Below are 21,867 nucleotides of genomic sequence, written 5' to 3'. Positions count from 1 at the left end.
AGGAAATCACCCACCTTGTCTGTCGCCAAACTTTAGCTGTGAATTACTGTCTCTATGTGCAAAGAGGAAAGAAACCTAAGTGGAGCCAGAGGAAGAAATACTTTACAAAACCAAGAAAAATAGAAAAGCATCCTGCAGATTGAAAGGCAGATAATTCCTCCGAAGTTGATTTAATATAAGAACCTGAAGAAAGGAATAAAAACTTGCATAGCACTCTCAAAAGTCTGGAAGGAAAGAAAATAATAGAAATCCATAGTCGGAGAACAGGCCAAGATGAAGAAAGAAGGTAAAAGAAGGGGGTTTAAATAAAAACGGATAGGATAAACTGCAACACCTTTTCCTAAAAAAATAATATTTAAAATACCTCAGGCCAACATTTCATCCCATACTCAATGATGGAAAGTTAATGGCATTCCCATTGCATAAATAAATAAATGAATAAAGAGGATCACTATAGTTACTTAAAAGTTTTAAACGTTGTTCAGAAAGTATGGCTGTCCCAAGATATAGGAAAGTGGTGATTATTATAAAGGATTAAAAATTAAAAGATGATCTGTCTACGCAGCAAACTCTAAAGAACAAAATGCAGAAGCTAGTGGAATTAATGTGTGCACTGAATTGGTTGGTAAAATACATAACTAAATATCCATCCATTCCTCCTTCCCTCCATCCAATGGCTTTCTTTTATGTCCACAATGATCAGTTAGAAATTTGGCAGGAGTGGAAAATGCTGTAAAATATTGAGAAAAGAACTTAATGAGAAATGTGTAAAATGAATTGAAGATAATTAGCTGCTTTTTCAAAGCTCAGTTAAAGACACTTTGACTAACGGAAGACACGTGCCACATTCCCAGAAGAGGTCAATTATTATAAAGATGCTAATTCTTCCCACATTCATTAACAAATTTTAGCCGATTCTAATAATTCCCAACAGGATTAGCAGAATTTAGCAAAGTGATTTTAAAGTTCAGCCAGAATAAAAATGAGTAAGAAATCAAAGGATATCTGGAAAAATATCCTTTGTTTTGGGAAAGAACTCACACTATCAAGAAAAAACCTTAAATTATAACAAGGAAAACAGTGTAGGTGAATGAACAAAAATATTCAATATTGTAATTATATCCATTATCCCCAAAATTCAATTTTCATTGAATTTTTTTAAAAGTCATCAAACTGATTTCATAGTTAATCCAGGAAATTAAAGGTGCAAATAACTAAGTAAATGTAGAAAAGGAAGGTGATCTTGCTCTACTAGATTCCAGAATATACTATAGGGCTATAATAAACACACCAATTATGTGCGTTTATTATGCAGTGTGGCAATTATGCAGGAACAAATTAATGGGACATAACAGACAGCCCCAAATAGAATCTTATATATTAAGGCATTTAATATATGAGATAAACATCATTTCAAATCAGTGATAAAAGAGAGATTATATAATAAATGGTGCTGAGGGTATTCAGGGATGGAACAGTAGGAAAGCCATCTTATAATTTACACAAAACTGTACGGCTGAACATTAAAAAAATTATAAATTAATTTAAAGAAAATTCAGAATAATATTTTTTAGAACCATGGAGTGCAAAAATTGCTTCCTAAAAAAGCCTTAACACATGAAAGCCATAAAATAAAAATTTAACATTTTTAATAAATATGAATGTAAAACAAGAGGTTATCATAAAGTTAGCAGAATTATGATAAATCAAAACTGGAAACACCTAAAACCAGAACATTCTGGACATATAAATAACATCCATTATATAAAGTGCTCCTATAACCAACAATAAGAAGTTACAGCAAACCAACAGGAAATTTGGAAAAAGCTATAAGTGGATAAAGGGCATTTTGTACAAGTAGTTATTTAGAATAAAGTACATTTCAGTTAAATAGTTCATTCCATACACCAAATTCTTGATCATTTGATTTTTACCTCCTACGGGAGCCTTCTAATCAGAAAGACAAATGGGAAGGTAATTAAAGAAGACTGCGTGAGATGTAAATAGAAATTTTTTAGTTCTGAATATATACTTCATGTTTATGTGCACATAGAAAACTGAGAGGAAAGATACCAATATGTTATCTCCAGACAATATTATTAAGGGTAATTTAAAAATATTTTTTATATTGTTTTGTATTTTTAAATTCTCTACAATGAGCATATATTTTTTAAATTATCAGAAATGGATATCTATCTATCTATCTATATATCTATCTATACATATATATATATAATACTTAGATAGATAATGAGGCAAATATCTAAAATCTTGGGATGGAATCAGGGGCTGCTACATAAATCAAGTGTCCTTTGCCCTACAGCATCATATGGCCAGGAAGGAAAGTAAGAAAGAAAAGTTATTGGGTGAACTAAGGTCCACTGGAGAGGAGATGAAAGTTCTATATTCTAGCTGCAAGATGAGAACTGTGTGGGAAAAGATGCATATAGACAAATGTGAAGGAGAGAAGGCATTTGGCATTGCTATTCATTGCCTTATTTGAGGCAATCCAAGGACACACATCTGATGGTTGTTAATGGGAACTGCCCTCTGGCATTCAGAGGTCACATTTTGCATGCCAACAGGTTCTCATTGTCTCTGCATTCCAAGTGGGAACTGACTTTGGGTGGTGAGCATGGGTAATGGGGTGGCAACTTCACATCATTTAGCTCGACCTGCCAGGTGTGTTCACCAACCCCCTGTAACACATTAAGCTTTCCATGATGTCCGGCTTGGAACTTATGCAAAGGAGATATCAGCTCATCAGAAATTCTGAGTCTTTAATACACACTGGTGAATATCATGATATCTGAAAATAACATAGAGCAATTTGGAATTCTTTAAAATTCCAAGGATGTGGGGGTAATATACATAAATTAAAAGAAAGAAGCTGGTATTTTCAGGCTAAAAGACTGCCCATTTTTTACCGTAATAGTTCTCCCTCAAGGTAAAGAGGTCATGGTGCTGACCATTAGCCTTCCACAGGGTGGATCAAACTGAGTGACAAGGCCAAAGGGGATCAGAAGTGGGATCCCTTCTGACAGAGATATCCTATTTCTACTTGATGTTAAAAACAAATCAGCACAAAACAAAAACAAAAAAAACAACTTCCTACTCATTTTCGTAGGGAAGAGATAGGTCTTTCAATTAATAGTCCTGTGATGATGGGGTGGGGGGGAAATTATCCACATCTAACTCAAAAATAAATTCCATCTTGTATTGAGTTAAATAAAAAATGAGACCATAAAAAGATTAGACAACAATAGAGATGAATATAAAACTGATCTCAGTTTCAGTAAGGTCTGCCTACACACAGACCCAAAGGAAACAAAGAAAAAGGCTGATGGATATAAACATATAAAAAGGTAAAACTTCTGTATATCATTCTGTATTATACGAATACTAGTAAGTCCAAGGGAGAAAAACATATACGTATCTCAATAGATCCTGAAAATGAATTTACGAGGTAGATACTTCTTTGACAAGATACATATTCTCAATCAAAAGCCAACATAAGACCTGACAGTGAAACATTAGACACATCCCCATTAAAGTAAGAATCAAGACAGAATTCCTACTATTATCAAAATTATTTAATGTTCTGTAATATTTACCAATGCAATGAGGGAGGAGAACAGAAAAACAGAATAACAGGAGAGACAAAATATCTTTACCTGCAGGCTATATGATATCAACCAACTATTATAAACTATAAGAGAGACAGTAAGGTAGCTGTTTATAAAGTTAAAAATCAACAGCTCTACTATATACAAATAATACACCGTTACAAAACTTTATGAAATCCTTCTATAAAAGCAATAAAAGACATTGTACCCTGAAGATTAAATTCTAATATAAAATAAGCATTCAGCATGATTTCGATCAAAATTGACATGGAGTGTGTTTAGAATTTGACAAAATGATGCTAATGCTTATCCAAACATATAAACACAGGAGAATAAGTAGAAAAAGCTTAACAAGAAAGAGCAATTGGAAATGAAAATAAATGATAAAGCTTTACTAATTTAGAGTGCAATGCTGAAATCAGTAGCAGACAGTTAACAAGAAAAGAGAACAGAGAATTTAGAAACAGACACAATTAATATGGCTATTGGACATACACTAAAGATGGTATTTGAAGCTGATAAGGAAGAAATACATGTTGTTTAGACAAGAAGACATCTAATTGGGAAAAATAACCTGAAACCTCTCAGCTCACACTTTACCATATTTAATAAAAAATATATTTCAGAGGTAGAAAAGTTTTAAAGAGCATGAAAGCACATAGGCACTGAAATGACTGATACTGCTCCTTTTTAAAACTATTCCAAAATCCATTTCAAATTGTACTCATAAAGGCAATGTCCCCAAATTAAATATTTACTCCCTCAGACTCCTTAGTAGCCGGAGGCAGCATGGGAAGCATTTGCGGCCAGTAAGACATCAGCTTAGGGTTTGCGGGAGGAGCTTAGGTTTCCTGGTACAGAGTCGCCAGGTCCTCTTCCCCTTCCTTCCCCCTGCCTGAAACATGAACATACTGCACCCACCTGTGATCAGGAGGCAAGAGGCATCACGATGAAAGCAGGCAGAAGGGAAAGATGAGACAAGCATCTCTTCTAAAGGGCCTCTAAGGGTAACACTGAGCCAGTCTGGACTTAATATTGTGAGAGGCTTTAAGAAACTGTTGAGTTTTCTCTTACTGTCGCTCAATTTGAGTTCCGACTGCTTCTAGTAAAGATTATCTTGCTCATGCCTGTAATCCCAGCACTTTAGGAGGCCAAGGCGGGTGGACATGAGGCCACGAGTTCAAGACCAGCCTGGCCAACATGGTGAAACCCCGTCTCTACTAAAAATACAAAAAATTAGCCAAGTGTGGTGGCAGGCACCTGTAATCCCAGCTACTCAGGAGGCTGAGGCAGGAGAATTGCTTGAACCCAGGAGGCAGAGGCTGCAGTGAGCTCAGATCATGCCATTGCATTCCAGCCTGGGCAACAAGAGTGAAACTCTGTCTCAAAAGATAAATAAGTAAATAAATAAAAATAAAAAAGATTATCTTGAAGAGTAAAATACTTTTCTAAATTTACAAGAAATGGATCTGAGGATCCATTAAGGAAAACACTGATTAACATGTAAACCTTTAAAAAATTGGGAAGTTACAGACCTATAAACAAACATGTGCCATAAGTACATTTAAAAGACAAATAAAAGGAAAAATATACATGAGACACATATATAAGAATAATTGCCTAAATACATAGAACTCTTACAAAAATATGTACAATCCAATAGAAAAGTGAGCCCTTTATGACTCAGCCTTAGTTGTTGCTCAGCATCACCTCTGCCATACTGGATATTAGCTGAAGCAGTCACAAGCTACCCACCCAAATTCAAGAAGAGGGGATCTAGATGTCACCTGTAAGTAAGAAGAGCATCTAAAAATTTGAAGGCATGTTTTAAAACTACCACAAGCTGTAACTACTGAATCTAGCAATATCCATTCTAGGAATTTATCCTGTAGAAGCAAGCGAAGTTGAGCATGAAAGACATACACAAACAATGCTCATTCTAGCACTATTTATAACAATGGCTCTTAAATTTCATCATGCCTCTGAATCACTTGGAGGCCTTGTTAAGACAGATTTCTGGGGCCACCCAAAGTTTCTGCTTCAGGAGGTCTGGCTTGGAGTTGGAGAAAATGCATTTTTAAAAAGTTGCTTGTTGATGTTGATTCTGCAGCTCCGAGCAACAGATTACGATAACCATTGATTTATACTATTACTACCTCAAATTCTAACATTGTACTTGTTTTCCCATTCTATAAGAAAATTTGATCCTAGTATATCACAATGGAACAGGAAGAAATCCCTGGCCTTGTTACTACCTGACAAATGTATTCTTAGTCCTATTTTTGATGGAGAAAAAGCTCTTTGGGCAACTGAATCTTAAGTTCTAACCTTCTAACCTTAGGCTAGAATTGCTCAGTAAGATTAACGTGAAACTTGAAATAGCAGAATGTTGGAGAAACTTAATGACTCTGCTCCTTAACCTCCAATCTAAGGCATATTCAGGGCCAATGCCAGTCCCCGTCTCCTATCCTTAAATACTCCAGCTCTATAGCCGCCGCAGCCTGCCACTAACTTGACAGGCATAACAATATGAGAAGCAACAGTAAAGTAGCAGCTTTCCTAGTCTACTAAACATTCCATACTAGAAAGCCTGAATTTTCCCTAGCAGCATTCTTAAATTGGCTTCCTGATGAGTTTGGAGGATCTCCCTGTTTTCTTGTGATACTTGACCTTTATTGATCTATTATCTGGTTATATTATCTGCCTATGTGATACACTATAGCACAGAGCAACCAATGAGGAAGAACACTGGGGTAATCCTTCAGAACATCTGAGCATTACTTCTTTTGTTTTTTGAGACAGAGCGTCACTCTGTCACCCAGGCTGGAGTATAATGGCGTGATTTTGGCTCACTGCAACCTCTGCCTCCTGGGTTCAAGTGATTCTCCTGCCTCAGCCACCCAAGTAGCTGGTATTACAGGCACATGCCACCAAGCCTGGCTAATTTTTGTGTTTTTAGTAGAGATGGGGTTTCATCATGTTGGCCAGGTTGGTCTTGAACTCCTGACCTCAGGTGATCCACCCACCATGGCTTCCTAAAGTGCTGGGATTACAGGCGTGAGCCACTGCACCCGGCCCATCTGAGTGTTACTTCTAAATTCCTTTCCCTGAAGTTACTGACATCATCATCACTTTCTTAATTCAAAACTCTCCTCACTACTCACTTCATGATTTAGAAACCTCTTATCTCTTCCAATTTACTTTTCCAGATTTACTGATCTCACTCTCCCTGTAAGAACTCTATGTTGCAGGCCTTTAGAGGTAACCTGGGTTTCTGCAAATATGTACCGTGCAGTTGACCTTTATATAAATGCCATTTCCTGTCCCTGAAAGTTCCTCCCCTTGAATTCTTCTCCATGCTAAACACGTGGCCCATCATTTCCTCCAGGATGACCAGCTCCAGTGAGGAAGGATGCTGCGCTCCTCTGCAATCCCACAGCACTGTTTACATTTATATTGTATGATAATTATTTGTGATGTCTCCTGTGTTCTATAATAGTGTAAGTTCCTCAATGGCACAGAACACATGCACTTCAGCTGAGGACTGCAAACACCGCTCAGCAATGCTTTGCAGGAGCCCAGCATCATGGGACACTTTAGGAAGGTACGCTCCAGATACAGGCGTGTAAAAATGCACACGTCCTTTCAAAATGCATTACTGAAATTCAAACTCATAACAAAAAACTCAGAATAGAACCAGAGAGTTGCAATAGCAGGTTTTAACTAATATGCAAATTAAGCAAGTATTTCTTACTTTGAGCTGTAGTCGCACCCTGGCCATAAAGAATTTCCAACAGTTTTCCCTGGAGTCCACCATGCCCAGAGCGTGAACTTCATTATGAATTCCAGAAATTATCTTGTCCACATCTTCATCGCTGAACAGATCTGGGATTTCTCCTGCCCCAAAGAATGAGTAGAATTACTAAAAGATCATTGCAATTTAAATTTTACATATAACTTTTAAACGTTTGAAATGTTTTACAAGACAAAGTTCAGCATAAATGGTAAGAGTTTAAAATCAGAAATGTCATGTTTCTTTTTTATTTACGAGACATACAACACATTGAGGACAAGCCATGGTGAACACACCCTCTACACCCGTACGTGTAAGAATAACATTTACTTCACTGAAGGCATTCTCATCCATAAACAGACTAAGAAAGCAATACACCTCAAATTAGTTAGGTTTATAGGTTTCTCCCCAAAGACTGCCCAGCAAACATCTCAAAGACGAATTCTCTCTCTTTAAAGTTCACTGAAACTACAGATAATTTGTCATTGGGGAAGATCTTTCAAGAAATGTGTTGGTTTAATCACCTGATGCCAGCAAGTCATTAATCAGCACGAGGAAGCTCTCATCTAGAACCTGGGCATCTGTCAGCAGGAACACAGTGGGCATGTTCTTGGCTCCAGTTCGGATGTACAAATTGGCAAGATCTACCTGTAAGGAAAGGCCATCACTCATGTTTTGTTAAAATGCTGATGCGGCGTTGAGAGGTTATGTGTGAGTGCTGGGGAGAACTCAGTAACTGTATCGCCATAGCACTGTGGGGTGCCTTTCCCTGGTTTACATATTCCTTCTCTGAGAGACCCCATTCTAGGGGACAGCACTGCAACACCACCTCCATTGCTGACTCGTAAGGTTGAGTGTCGTGTTTCTGGCTTACTGGAGCAGAGGGATGAAAACAGGCTACAGATCACCAACTCCCTTCTCATTGTGTACAAGTGAATTCAGTGATGCCTTTTTCAGGCAGGGCCGTAAAAAGAAGTCTGCTCATTTTAACAACTGTCCTATTTTATCGAAAATGGGTTTCATTTATTTCATTAGTAATATTAAAAATATGTGATTTTTTAAAACTTAAAATATCACTTGGCACAAATTGTAGGTACTATTTTGTAAGTACTATTGTTATTAAAAAGCAAAGCTTGAAAAACACACGAGAGTTTCCTAAACGTGTTATTCCTCTTGCATCTTCTTCTCCTATTCTTATCCAATGTGGAAGAAATCTATTTTTACTTGTGAAGTTAGTGTCTTTTTTCCCCAACCTATCATACAGGAACACTAACAGCAATACGCATCAGGTTTGATTAATAGAAAACAGAAAGACATTTGTGTAAGCAAGTGTTTAAGTAAATATTTTCTGAGCCAGGTTTACATGTTATTAAACCTACACAAAACTTGTAGAAATTTATTATTACTAATTTGACCATAAAGGCAAAACCGCCAAAGGTCAATTACTGCTTTAAAGAGCTCCCGCTCTCCCGTGGTTGGGGAGGCCTTGGCCAAATCTGGGAGTCACAGCCCACACGGGCGCACTAGGAGCCTCGGCTTTATCTGCCAAGCAGAAGGGTCAGAAGAACTGCCTGTCCCCTTGACTCACCCGAAGTTCCTGGATTCCATAGCCCTCGGTCAGAGTGATCTGAAAGACCTCAAGGCCACAAAGGTAAGCTGCCAGCCTGGACAAGCTCTGCTTGCCACTGCCCCCAACTCCAACCAAGAGAGCACAGCCCTGAGGGGTTCGTAAGATCCGGCTGATGCGACACCTGAGGAAAGGAAGCGCCCATTATGGCACAAAATCGAAAATGCCCCGGGACTATGTCTGTTCTGTTTATTTTTATTTATTTATTTACTTTTGAGATGGAGACTTGCTCTGTTGCCCAGGCCGGAGTGCAGTGGTGCGATCTTGGCTCATTGCAGCCTCCGCCTCCCGGATTCAAGTGATTCTCCTGCCTCAACCTCCCAAGTAGTTGGGATTACAGGCACTCACCACCATGCTCAGCTAATTTTTGTATTTTTAGTAGAGACGGGGTTTCACTATGTTGGCCAGGCTGGTCTTCAACTCCTGATCTCAAGTGATCCACCCACCTTGGCCTCCCAAAGTGCTGGGATTACAGGCATGAGCAACCGCGCCTGGCCTAGGTCTGTTTTGTTTATTCTTTAGATAAATAGTGAGAGACTAAATTCCACTTTTTACTGGAAACCTCTAGTCCTTGTTCATTTGTTTCCCCATCAAACAAAGATGCTATCTTCACCCTAACCCTTGAACTGCTCCCAAGACAAATCATCCTCTGCTAATAACATTTTGGATTCTCTTAGAGCTTTGTTATCACCACCAAAAGTCCAAAAAGAAAATATATGCAAAGGCCTTGTGTTAAGGGCTTCAAAATATTTTGATTAGCAAGAAAGATCCGAATTCCACATCAGCACCCAAGTATGAGGACATCAAAGGGGGAATAGCCTTGTCCCAGAAATCTTTGCTGTAGAATTATTTTGGAAAGAATGGATTTGTTTAGGCCAACAGATCTCTCTGTGTGATTTACTCAGCAAAGCAAGCACTTGTTTCTTAATGTGATTCTTGCTTCCTTCACACTAAAGCCTTCCCTTGTAACTACACCATTGTAGAATAATTTGCTGAAGCCATTCAGTACCACAAAGTTAAATTTCCACCAAGGCCAACTAATCCCTTGTTCTATAATATCCAAGGCATTCTGAATGCTTAATCTATTTATATTATGCTATATTTTACAGCTATAAATAAACTCGCTTTAACTTTAGCAAAAGATGGGTTTGAAGAAATAGTTCATAATTATGTTATAAATATTAAGAAAACCAACAAAACAAAATATAGGCATGTAGATAGTAAAACCCCCCAAATTTAATGCCATCATTTTGCTCTAGGGTGCTTTTCTGAAATGAACTTAAACTTCAGAACCTGAATAAACTACATAAATTGTTTTAAATAGTGCTTTTTGAAAAAACTAAGTTGGGATCACTTATATTAGGACCAGCACATGTGAACATTTTCTGAAAACCTCCAGTAACAGAGAAGATAGGTTATTTTTACAAGCTCAGTCATCACATTAAATTTTACTTCACATGACCACACAACAAAACAACCTTGGGGAAAGCTATAAAATTACTCTGACATGAGAGATACCCCAAGCTATAAAACAGGGTTTTCATTTCATTTTAATGTATGCTTTGAGGCTTTTAACCTCACAAGATTCACTAAGTGGCAAAGTCCCTTTCTATAACACTCAAGGACACGCCCTTAAATCACCTCTAATGCTGAGTAAATCAGCTTCTAGCTCATAATCCCTGATCAAAGAAACAGCCTTACCTTTTAGGCCACTGAAAATTCCGTAATGAGGGATTATATGGGAAAACTCTTTTCCTCAGTATCAGTGGGAGGTTTCTGTTTCACCTGAGCCAGGACGCCCATACACAGTGACTGTATATTAACCCAACCCGAGACAGCATTACTAATAGTTGATTTAACACCGCGGTTTTAGATTCCAACTGAAACTTCCTTTGCACAATCAGAGGAAGGATCACAACTGCAAAGGGATCAATAGAACTACCAACAGTTAGTTGTGGTGACAGGAAGGGCTCTATAATTTTTGTAGGTTCTAGGGCCTAAGAAAATTTTAAAGATTAATTCTTCTAAAAACTGAATTCTCCACATCTTATTTTCTCTGGATTTTTCCTTCTTCTTGTCTTTTATTTTTGAGAGACAGGGTCTCACTCTGTTGCCTAGGCTAGAGTGCAGTGGCATAATCCTAGCCCGCTGCAACCTCGAACTCCTGGGCTCTAGCAATCCTCCCTCCTCAGCCTTCTGTGTGGCTGAGACTACAGGCACATACCACCACACCCAGCTCATTAAAAAAAAAATTGTAGAGATGTGGTCTCACTATGTCACCCAGACAGGTCTCAAACTTCTGGCCTCAAGTGATCCTCCTGCCTCAGCCTCCCAAAGTGCTGGGATTACAGGTGTGAGCCACCACACTCAGCCTCTTCTTGTTTTCAATGATTTCTTTTTTCTTTTTCTGTTTCAGTCTTTGGCTGTTGTCACTTATTGAAGTCTTCCTGCTGGTGTCAATGAGAGATGAAGGTGACTTGGACTAGGAGAGCAGTATCGGATGTAAACATGTGATCAACTTTCTACACAGCAGTGGCAATGTTAACCTGTTTAGCCCAGACAATGAACTGTGTCATCCCCAGGGTAAAACCCATCCAACCACTTCTCACTGCACTTAGAATAAAATCAAAGTTCCTTATTCTGGTTACAAGGAAATACTTCGTATTGGTAAGGCCAGTTCCTGCCTCTCCATTTTTGTTATATTTTTCTCTATGCTGCAGCCTAACTGATCTTCTTTTCTGGATCTCAAACATTCTTGCCTTAGGGTCAGATGCAATCTGCTCTCTGTCTAGAATGTTCTTCCTCCAGATCTTTCCATGCTTAGCACCTACTTATCATTCAGGTCTCGCTTTAAATGTCACCTCTTCACAGGGATGCCCAGTCCCTCTTTGGAAATTCACTTATTGTATTTCTCACAGAATCAACCTATTTTCCTTCTTGGCATGACACATCACTTTCTGATATTTTTCTTGCTTATTCTCTTGCTTAGTTGTTCATGTCCTTATAAACGTCCATCTTCATCGCTAACATGTAAGCTCAACTACAGAGGGGACTGGATTGTGTTCACTGCTGCTGTATCTCAGCACCTAGAACAATGTCCAAAAGGAGGGCTGCAGATGGTTGCACAGTCTGTGCACTACATGAGGTACCAGGTCTAGGAGGTGAGCGAGAACCTTGTCAGCCATGCTCTATCCAAGGACAGGTGCCTTTTTCTAATTTTCTGCCAAGAAAGCATGAGCCCTCCCCCATTTTAAAGAATTTGCACAAAATTGCTGAAAGGCTGGCAATGTTCCTATCTGGCACTCAACAAAACCTGCTTAATCAATGAAAATTAGTCCTTTGTCCCTTATGAACTATGTGACTTTGAACAAGTAATTTATGTTTCCACTTACTTAATATTCAAGTCAAATAATGGATATGATGGCATCTCAGGAAACAGTGTGCCTATGTAAGACATTGTTAAGATTGTGACATTAAAAAGTGACCCTTTTATATTTTAAAATTATATGTCAAACAGCAGATAAGAACTGATGGTTCAGAGTGCTTAGTATGATCTATTGAAAAATGACAGTTGTGGATATCCAGCCATTCTTCCTTTTGTGAAAAAGCATCGTGACTAGTTAACTCACACATGTTGCATGGCATCTTCAAACAAAACTAGGTGCATGGCAGCATTTAGTTCATTGTAGTTGTCTAAGGTTTCTGTAAGAATCGTCTTCAGCACTTCCCAGTCCTTCACTGGCATGTAATGTGGGTCCTTCCCTCTATTAGCAAAGTGGCAATAAATGAGGGGCTGTTGAAGCAGCATGTGACTATCTATACCCTGCAGGATGAGAAAGAGAAAAATATGGCATGTCAACCATCCATAGAGGTCCAGCTGCAGGCAGCATGGCCTAGCAAGGGAAAAGCTTGCAGACCCACGCATGGGTAGGTGGGTGGAATGTTCCCAAGCATAGACCAAGTGTATTCTGGATTCACAGCCATTGCAAAAAGGTAAGCCCTTGTGCACTTCTCTCATATCCTCATCTAACTTTAGTCCCAATACCTAATTGGTGTTGGAGTAAGTAGTGACCTCTGACATTCATACACTTACTTCAAAATATTTATAAGCAGTTTCCAGCATTCTTCTCTGAAACAAATCACAATCTTTTTTGTCTATCAGTTTGTCTCCATAAACACGGGCAGATTCATGAAGCCACAGATGTATTAAATCAAGTGGACCTTTTAAACACTCAGGAGAAGCAAACAAAATCCCCTACAAGGCAAGAATGGGGAAAATACCTTTAATTCATAGGTTGATGACATGCCAAGTAAGTTTAACACTTTTTAAACTAAAATGTGAACTTAGCAAATGGTTAAAAGAAATATCATCAATAGTAATGTGCGTGTTTGTGTATAAAAGTAGGTTTACTCTTTGATAAATGCAATATTTTAAAATTTTAGTATGCTTATACCCATTTTTAGGTATGCGAATAAGACCATTTCGAGCACCAGCACAGGCACTAAATATCACATCTGAGTACTTTAGCCTATTAAGCCTTACGATGGACTAAGTTTACAAAACCAGAGTACAAACAGCTAACATGAAAGTCACAGAATCATATTTTTTTACTATAAAATCACTTGATATCAGTCTAATCATTTCACAGATGAAGAATACAAGACCAAGAGTAAAGTGCCCAGATTCATACTTCATGGGTAGATGTGGGTCTAGCACCAACACATTGTGACTCCCGTGCTCACTCATGGTGCTTTCAGTATCTTAGCTTCACACCCACTCACTCCTCATGGAGAGAGGCAGCTTACTCTGGATGCACAGGAGAACAGTAAGGGAGTTGTGGAGAACTGAGCTGCAAAAGGCTAAAAAATTATTTGGTAGTGTCAGGTGCAGCTGACAGGCAGGATATGAAGGGTGAGCAGGCAGTCCTCTTGTCCCATTTCACCTATGACCTCTCTTCCCTTTCCTTCTGAGATTAAAATTCTGCTTTTAAACAGCACGGTATTAAGCAATCTTTCCGGCAGGAGCTAGATACACAGACATGAAAAGAATTGCTCCGTGTTCATAAGAAGCTACTGCCTAATGCTGTGTTATGGTTTTGAGGCAGTTGTGGAGTGATACTGAAAAGACGGTTACAAAAATATAAAGAAGTCCTATGGAGTTTTCATATTTCATCAATATACCACCTCTGTCACAAAAGAAATTTCAGCCATCCATTTTTACTGTACAGGGTAGACCACATTAGTTGGATTAAAAAAAATAATTCCAGACTTTCAATTTCCTCTTCAGAATTTCCTAAGTCAAATACATAAACACTGTCCTTTTACCAGGTAAGCAAGGTAATTTTCAATATTAAACCAAAATGATCCAACAATTTAAAAGTTACTATTTCTCTTCATGTATGTTTAAAATCACACATAAGTGCCTTATGCAAACACATGATCATTTATCCTTCTTACTTGGCACTCAAAACAGTAAGCACTCACTCACTCAATCTAAAGAGCCCAGACATCTACCTTTGCTTCCACTGCCAAGTCACCATATGCCATGGCCTGAATGGCCCCTACAATTCATGTCTTGAAACTTAATTGCCCATGTGACAATATTAAAAGGTGAGGCCTTTAGGAGGTGACTGTCATGAGGGCAACGTGATCTAATGAAAGGGGTGCTGGGCAGTTGCCCGATTTGCTCTGTCCTTTCTGCCCTGTGAGGATGCACCACTTAAGGCACCATTTTAGAAGCAGAGACCAGGCCCTCACCAGACACTGAATCTGCCAGTGCCTTAATCATGGACTTCCCAGCCTCCAGAACTGTGAGAAATAAAATTCTATTATTTATGAATTACCCAATCTCAGGTATTTTGTCACAGAAGCGCAGACAAAGACATTATATGACCTGAGGAGAAGCACCGTTCTCATTGATGAAATGGAAATAATAAACCTGCCATACTTACTTCCTGAGAAGTTTATGAGTAAAGTTAAAGAATACATATAAAAGTATATAGCATAGTTTCAAGCTGTTTTATAAAGGAACACCGTTAACAGTATGGTAATGGTTTGGATGTGTGCCCCCTCCAAATCTCAGGTTGAAATGTGATTCCCAGTGTTGGAGGTGGGGCCTGGTGGGAGGTGACTGGATCATGGGAGCAGATCCTTCATGAATGGTTAGCACCATCCCCTCTGTAATAAGTGAATTCTCACTCAGTTAGTTCATGCAAGATCTGGTTGTTTAAAAGTTTGGGGACCTGCCCCCACTCACTCTCTTGCTCCTGCTCTTGCCATGCAAAATGTGAAATGCTGGCTCCCCATCACCTTCTACCATGATTGTCAGCTCCTGAGGCCCTCACCAGAAGCAGATGCTGGGGCCATTGCTAGCACAGCCTGCAGAACCATAAGCCAATTAAACCTCTTTTCTTTATAAATTACCTAGCCTCAGGTGTTTCTCTATAGTGACACAAAAAATGGGCTAATACATAGTATTATCATTATTTCTCTACTCAAGAGGCATAACATAGAGCAGTCAAGGTACCTGGAAGACGTTTGATAAATCTCTCAGATTAAAGATGTAGTGGAATTTAATAGCCGTGGGTAAAAAGTTACACATCATTGTCTGATGGAATGCTATTGTTGCCTGGATCAAAGTGGGGCCACTCCTGAGAACTGATGGAGCAAATGCTTGCTGTTGGAAATGGAAGCTAAAGATTTGGCCATAGATGGTGTTTAGTGCATCCAAAGATGGAAAATTGAATGCAAACACTGTGAAATGTCTCTGAAAAGAAAAGCAAATATAAGAGTGTAAGGATTACGATTGTACCAGAAAATTGCAAAGACCTGATTTTTTTCACTCCTCCCTGTATCCAGGCCCATTACCATGTAGCTTTTTAGTGCTCCACTCTGACTCTGGGGTTGGCCATGTGATTTACTTAAGCCAACAGAATGAGGTGGAAGTGACAGTGTGCCAGTTGTTGTCAGAGGTGTATATTTCTCCTTACTTTGTTAAGTCTCTGACTTTGCCATAAACTCTGCAGGCCCTCAAGTATGAGGGACACATAAAGCAGGGTCATGTTGTCACAGTCACTCCAGCCAAAGCCACATCAAATTAACTGACAGTTTATCCCCAACATGCACAGATGAGCCCAGCCAAGATCAGCAGTCACTGAGCTCAGTCTCAGCTGAGTCCAGACGCGTAAGCAACCACTGTATGCTACTGAATGTATGTTGGTGGTAGCTGTTGCTGTTGTCATGATTAAAAAGCTTCTATGCAAACACAAAACCTGCAAACAAATGTTTATAGCAGCTTCTTTCATAATTGTCAAAAGTGAAAGCAACCAAGGTGTCCTTCAATAGATGAATGGATAAACAAGCTGTGATGCATTCATACAGTGACCACTATTCAGCAATAAAAACAGATGCACTATCAAGCCACGGATAGACATGGAGAAATCTCAAATGCATAGTTAAGCTACGTGGAAAAAAAAGCCTATTTGGAAAGGCTACATACCCTATGATTCTCACCATATGAAATTCTGGAAAAGGCAAAATTTATAGAAACAGAGAAAATATCAGTGCTTAAGGGATTAATATCCAGAATACAATGAGGCCTCTTATAACTCAATCACAACAAAATAACCCAATTTAAACATAAGCACAAGACTTGAATAGACATTTCTCCAAAGAAGATACAAAAATGAACAATAAGCACATAAACACATCACTAATCATTAGGAAAATGCAAATCATAACTATGAGATACTGCCTCACACTCATTAGCATGATTACTGTCAAAAAACAAAACAAAACAGCAAATAAATATGTGTGAGGATATAGAGAAACTGGGACCCTGATGCACTGTTGGTAGGGAATAAAATAAGGTATAGTTGTCATGGAAAACAGTATGATGATTCCTCAAAAAATTAAAAGTAGAATTCTGATATGATTCAGCAATTGTATTGCTGGGTGTACACCCCAAAGAATTAAAAGCAGGGTCTTGAAGATACATTTGTTCACCCATGTTCGCAGCAGCATTATTTACATTAGCTAAAGTGTGGAAGCAACCCAAGTGTCCATCAACGAATGAATAACTAAGGAAAATGTGGTAAATACATGTACTAGAATATGACTCAGTCTTACATAGGAAAGAAATTCTGCAATATGCCATAACTGGATGAACCCTAGACATTATGCTAAGTGAAATAAGCCAGCCACAAAAAGACAAATACTGGATAATTCCACGTTTATGAGGTACTTAAAATAGTCAAAATCATAGACACAGAAAGTAGAATGGTGGTTGCCAGGGGAAAGTGGGGAGGAGAAAAAGGGGAGCTCAGTGGGTAGAGTTTCAGTTCCACAAGATGAAAAGAATTATGGAGATGGGTGGTGATCTTGGCTACCCAACATTATGTATGTAGTTAATATTATTGAACTGTACACTTGAAATGGTTAATGTGGTAAATTGTGTAACATGTATTTTACAACAATAATAATAGTAAAGAAAAGACAAAAGATCAATTGTTACCAGGGACTCAGAGGGAAAAGAGAGAGGAATGAATTGGTAGAGTACAGAGATTTTGGGGCAGTGACACTATTCTATATGATACTGTTAACAGTTGATACTTGTCATTATATGTCTGTCAAAAGCCCCTGGAATGTATAATACAAAGAAGGAATCCAAATGTAAACTCTGAACTTTAGTTAATAATAATGTGTCAATATTGGCTGATCATTGTAACTAATGCAAGATGTTAATAATAGGGTAAAACAAGTGGGGGCATTAAGAGAGTACATAGGAATTATTTGTACTGCCAGTTGATTTTGCTATAAACTTTGATATAAAAAATAAAGTCTACCAATTAAAACAAAAAGGCTTATTAGAACCCCTGTCTGTTGTTAGTGGGAATAAAATATAGTACAGCTGCCATGAGAAACGTGCTTAACAAGATGTCCCATAGGAATCCTAAGCTGTACTCGAAAACAATACAATACAGACCTACAGTTTTTGAGAGCAGTATTCAACACCCTACCTGTAGCCTGGGATTGATGGTGAAGCTGCCCACCATCGGATTCATGCAGGCGACATACTGGCAGTTGTGGATTTCTTTAAGCATCACCTTCTGTCTATCATACCTGAAAGACAGAAAACAGAACCTTAAATCCAAGAACTGGAGATGACAGAGCAAAATCTAACAGCTCATAAAGGTCTTCATCACAGATTATCTCCTTATCTTTATAATCACTCTGTGAGGTTGACCTAGTGAGCCTTATTTGAGAGACATCAAAACTGAAGCTCAAAAAACTGAAGTTGACTTAGCTCATTTGATGACAAAAATCAAGATCTGGAGCTGCATCAATGTAAACTATTACTGCTTATTGATTCTCATGTTACTCTGTAGAAACTATCTTGTACCCATAGCAAGACTCCATGGATGTGCTGGGGGCTGTCCCTGTAGTTAATTGTCAGGAATTGCAGACCACAGTGCCCAAACATTTACACCCTGCCAAACAAGATCAAATTTCTCTTAAATAATTAAGTGTGAGTTAATTCTTAAAGAGGACATGATTTCCGGACAGTCTTAACATTTCTGAGACACTTTTCAATCCAATCTTCCAAAGATACAAAGGGAAACTATTCCATTTAATATGATGAAAAGAGATACAAAGTAAACCCAAAAGATATTCCTTAGAAGAAACTGGGGATAATTGCACTTGAATTCATCCATAATAATTCATCCATAATAATTATTAATCCATAGTAATTATTATCCATAATAATTATTAGATTTTGGGAGAGAGTAAACTACAGAGACTTGCTTACCAATGTCCATAATCAATATGCTGCCGGATCAGGGTGTGAGGCTGAACAGTGCCATATAAGTCCACTTCAGGCATGTTCATGTCGTCGATAAAATAAATCAATTTTTTATTTCCTCCAGGACCATAGTTATGACCAGCTTTTTTCTCTAGGGGTTTCTCAAGAATTTCTGAAATAAACATATATTTCTGTCCACCAATCAACAGAATGTAAATGTTCATTTAGTCATTTTTCTCTTGTTCTTAACTTCTTCTGTTGATTTCATCCACCCTATGGTTTCAGGTATCACCTCTTCATAGGTTAAGAGACCTGAGATGTGTCTCTGGCCCCTCCTTTTGTGTCATGCTTTCCAGCCAATCTCCCTCCTGTTGCCAGAAGTCATTCCACCTCACCTTTTATGGAGACTGCAGCATGTGCAGCATGACATCACATTGTCATCACAGCTGAAAGAACCCAATTGCTGATCTGTGTACTTCCTCCCCTGTACCCATTCTATATGGCCACTGCTAGTCCAGCTATGGCCTGGTCTCTCAGTTCTCTTCTCTGTCATCTCTGCGGAAGAGTCTGAGAACAGCTCAGGAAAGTCTCCCATACCTGTCTTCTTAGGCCGCTGGAGTGCAGAGGCACAAGAACAGCGTGTGTATACACTATCCACAACGTAGTCACTATCCGTGAATACATAAACTTACATTTCTTCCTGTGTCTATATGACTTTGTGTCTATTTTTTTAAAGTCCTGGGTGAAGAAAATCCAGAACAGTGCGTGTCTGAGATGTAGTATCTAATTACTTGTTGACTTTCCAAACAGACTATAAGTATTTTGAGACCAAGGAACTATGTCATATTCATTGCTATACCACCGACAATGGCCACAATAAATACTTTTTTTAAATGAGCAAACAAATAAATGAATGAATGAACAAAGAGTCATACAATAAATAAACACCTTTTCCAAGAAGCAGACTCACATTTCCAAACACTTGCTGGGCATTAATTCTTACTAGCCATTACCATCCAACGTTCAGCCAACACTAAATCTGCCTCTTTTCCAACTCAGCTTAACATCATCTCTCCCTCACTCGCAATTCACCTCTTTCCGTTTGCCTTTGTGCTCCTGCTTAGGGGGCTAACATGCCCAGTCAGGCAGATGCAAAGCCTCCAGTAGTCTCTCTCTCCTGGTCCCATGTTTGTCCAACCACAGCCTATAAACGGTACTTCATGTCATTTCCATATGTTCCCAACTTGCCACCTCCTTTTCTACAATTCTGGTCCAGGGTCACATTACATATAGCTCTTATACTACTCAGGGGGACTGATCTCCCCATCTCAGATCTCTCTTCTCAAAAGACAGTGCCCACCTTGTCAGTTCCTTGCTTCCCTATCAATGGTTCACCATTTTCCATCAAATGAAATACAGTCCCCTCAGTTTGTATCTCAGCATTCTCTATAGTTGGTGTGATCAACCATCAGTGGTTGCCTGGGATTGTCCCAGTTTTAAAACTACAAGTCACATGTTCCAGAAAACACTTTGGTCTTTTGGCGAACTGGACAGGTGGTCACCCTATCTGCAGTATAGCTCCAAATCAATAGCTTAGCCTTTTCCATAACTTGCACCCAATCACTATGCTTCAGTCATCATATTCAATTCATTGAATGTGTCCCACAATTCTCTCTCTTCCATGTCTTTGCTCAAGCTGGTCCTTCTATCCTAATCTTCTTTGCCCATTTGTTGCCCCAGCTCAAATGTTTCAAATCATAATTCTCTTTACAAGTATACTGACAACTATAGCTCTTTCTATTCCTCACACTAATAGGCCATCTCTAAATCGTATTCATGCCTGTATTCCTTTTAGGAATTAGCAAGATGCACTCACATCATAGGTAATTTGTTCAACTACTGAACTGTAGCCTAATCTTCCATTTATAAATCATAGAGTCTTTCTTTCATATCTGCAAGTGAAAAACATACCCTACACAATGCTTGGGAAAAAGTAGGTAAATAATATGTATTTTCTGAATAGATGAATGAAATAATTGGCTCTTTTGAGGGGACAGGTATCTCAATACATTGCCCAGGCTGGACTCAAACTCCTGGGCTCAAGCAATCCTCCCACCTCAGCCTCCTGAGTAGCTGGGATTACCAGCATGTACCACCACACCTGGCTTGAGTTGGCTTACTAAGGGTTCCATTCATAAAGACAAGACCAAGTGATTAACAAAAAAGATGATGGAAAAATCACTATTGGCTGTTAATGATGTCAATGAGTAAGAACATTTATTATTAGTCTCCACTGATATAGCTAAGAAAACAACATATATCCACATGTAAACAGATACCCCAGGAGCCCACATTCAAGGCAACTCAACAGTTTTAATAAACAACTGGACATCAGAGAGTCTGGTTGCCCCCCAACAGAGCCCCCTTTCCCTGCTGGAGATTGACTGGCCTTCCGACGTCAGCTCTTTCTGTGATTTCCTCTCTACATCCCATGTCTCTTTTGCTCACCCTACCTAACTCTGGGAATGCCCCAAATCTGTGTGGTTCTTTTGATTACGTTAATTAGTTATTCAATAGTTCAAAACTAGTTCTAGTGATTTTAAGATTTCATTAATGACTCTTGGCTCTGTCATTTACTCAACACAGTTTTAATGAATTTCTCCTAAATTAATCTTTTACTTGAAAAAGTAACCAGAACATCCCTCCTTGAGTACACCCTTATATTGGTAAGACTCCATGCAATTAAAAGCAACCAGTGGTTTTGAGGTAACACATTAACACTATTGATGTATATTCTTGCTGTTCTAAAGCATAATCACCCAAATAAAGCCATGAGTGACATAAAATGCCAAAATCACAACAATATTTAAACAACGTATATTTAACAAGGATGATAAGTACAAATTCATCTAAGGCCCAAGCAACAACTCTAAATTCTAGGGAAAGGCATTATTAGTCTTTTGGGCTGCATGTGCCCGCCTTGATGATTTTTGATCCCTTGTTTCTAGAAAATAAACAG

At 38.6% G+C, this 21,867-nt stretch overlaps 1 protein-coding gene across 1 annotated transcript in view; it reads right to left on the bottom strand.

The window, feature by feature from the left end:
* Nucleotides 1-21,867, bottom strand: part of DNAH11 (dynein axonemal heavy chain 11) — a 358,159-nt gene that overhangs the window by 143,874 nt on the left and 192,418 nt on the right. Inside the window, exons 47-54 of the mRNA XM_055115753.2 lie at nt 18,855-19,020; nt 18,064-18,166; nt 15,573-15,812; nt 13,140-13,301; nt 12,676-12,869; nt 9,008-9,170; nt 7,944-8,067; nt 7,381-7,523 (exon numbers count right to left, since the gene is read on the bottom strand). Coding sequence (XP_054971728.1) covers nt 7,381-7,523; nt 7,944-8,067; nt 9,008-9,170; nt 12,676-12,869; nt 13,140-13,301; nt 15,573-15,812; nt 18,064-18,166; nt 18,855-19,020 — 1,295 coding nt within the window. The remainder of the gene's footprint in view (nt 1-7,380; nt 7,524-7,943; nt 8,068-9,007; nt 9,171-12,675; nt 12,870-13,139; nt 13,302-15,572; nt 15,813-18,063; nt 18,167-18,854; nt 19,021-21,867) is intronic.

Source organism: Pan paniscus, chromosome 6, assembly GCF_029289425.2.
Source record: "Pan paniscus chromosome 6, NHGRI_mPanPan1-v2.0_pri, whole genome shotgun sequence".
Taxonomy (NCBI): domain Eukaryota; kingdom Metazoa; phylum Chordata; class Mammalia; order Primates; family Hominidae; genus Pan; species Pan paniscus.
This window is presented reverse-complemented; position numbering and strand designations above follow the sequence as displayed.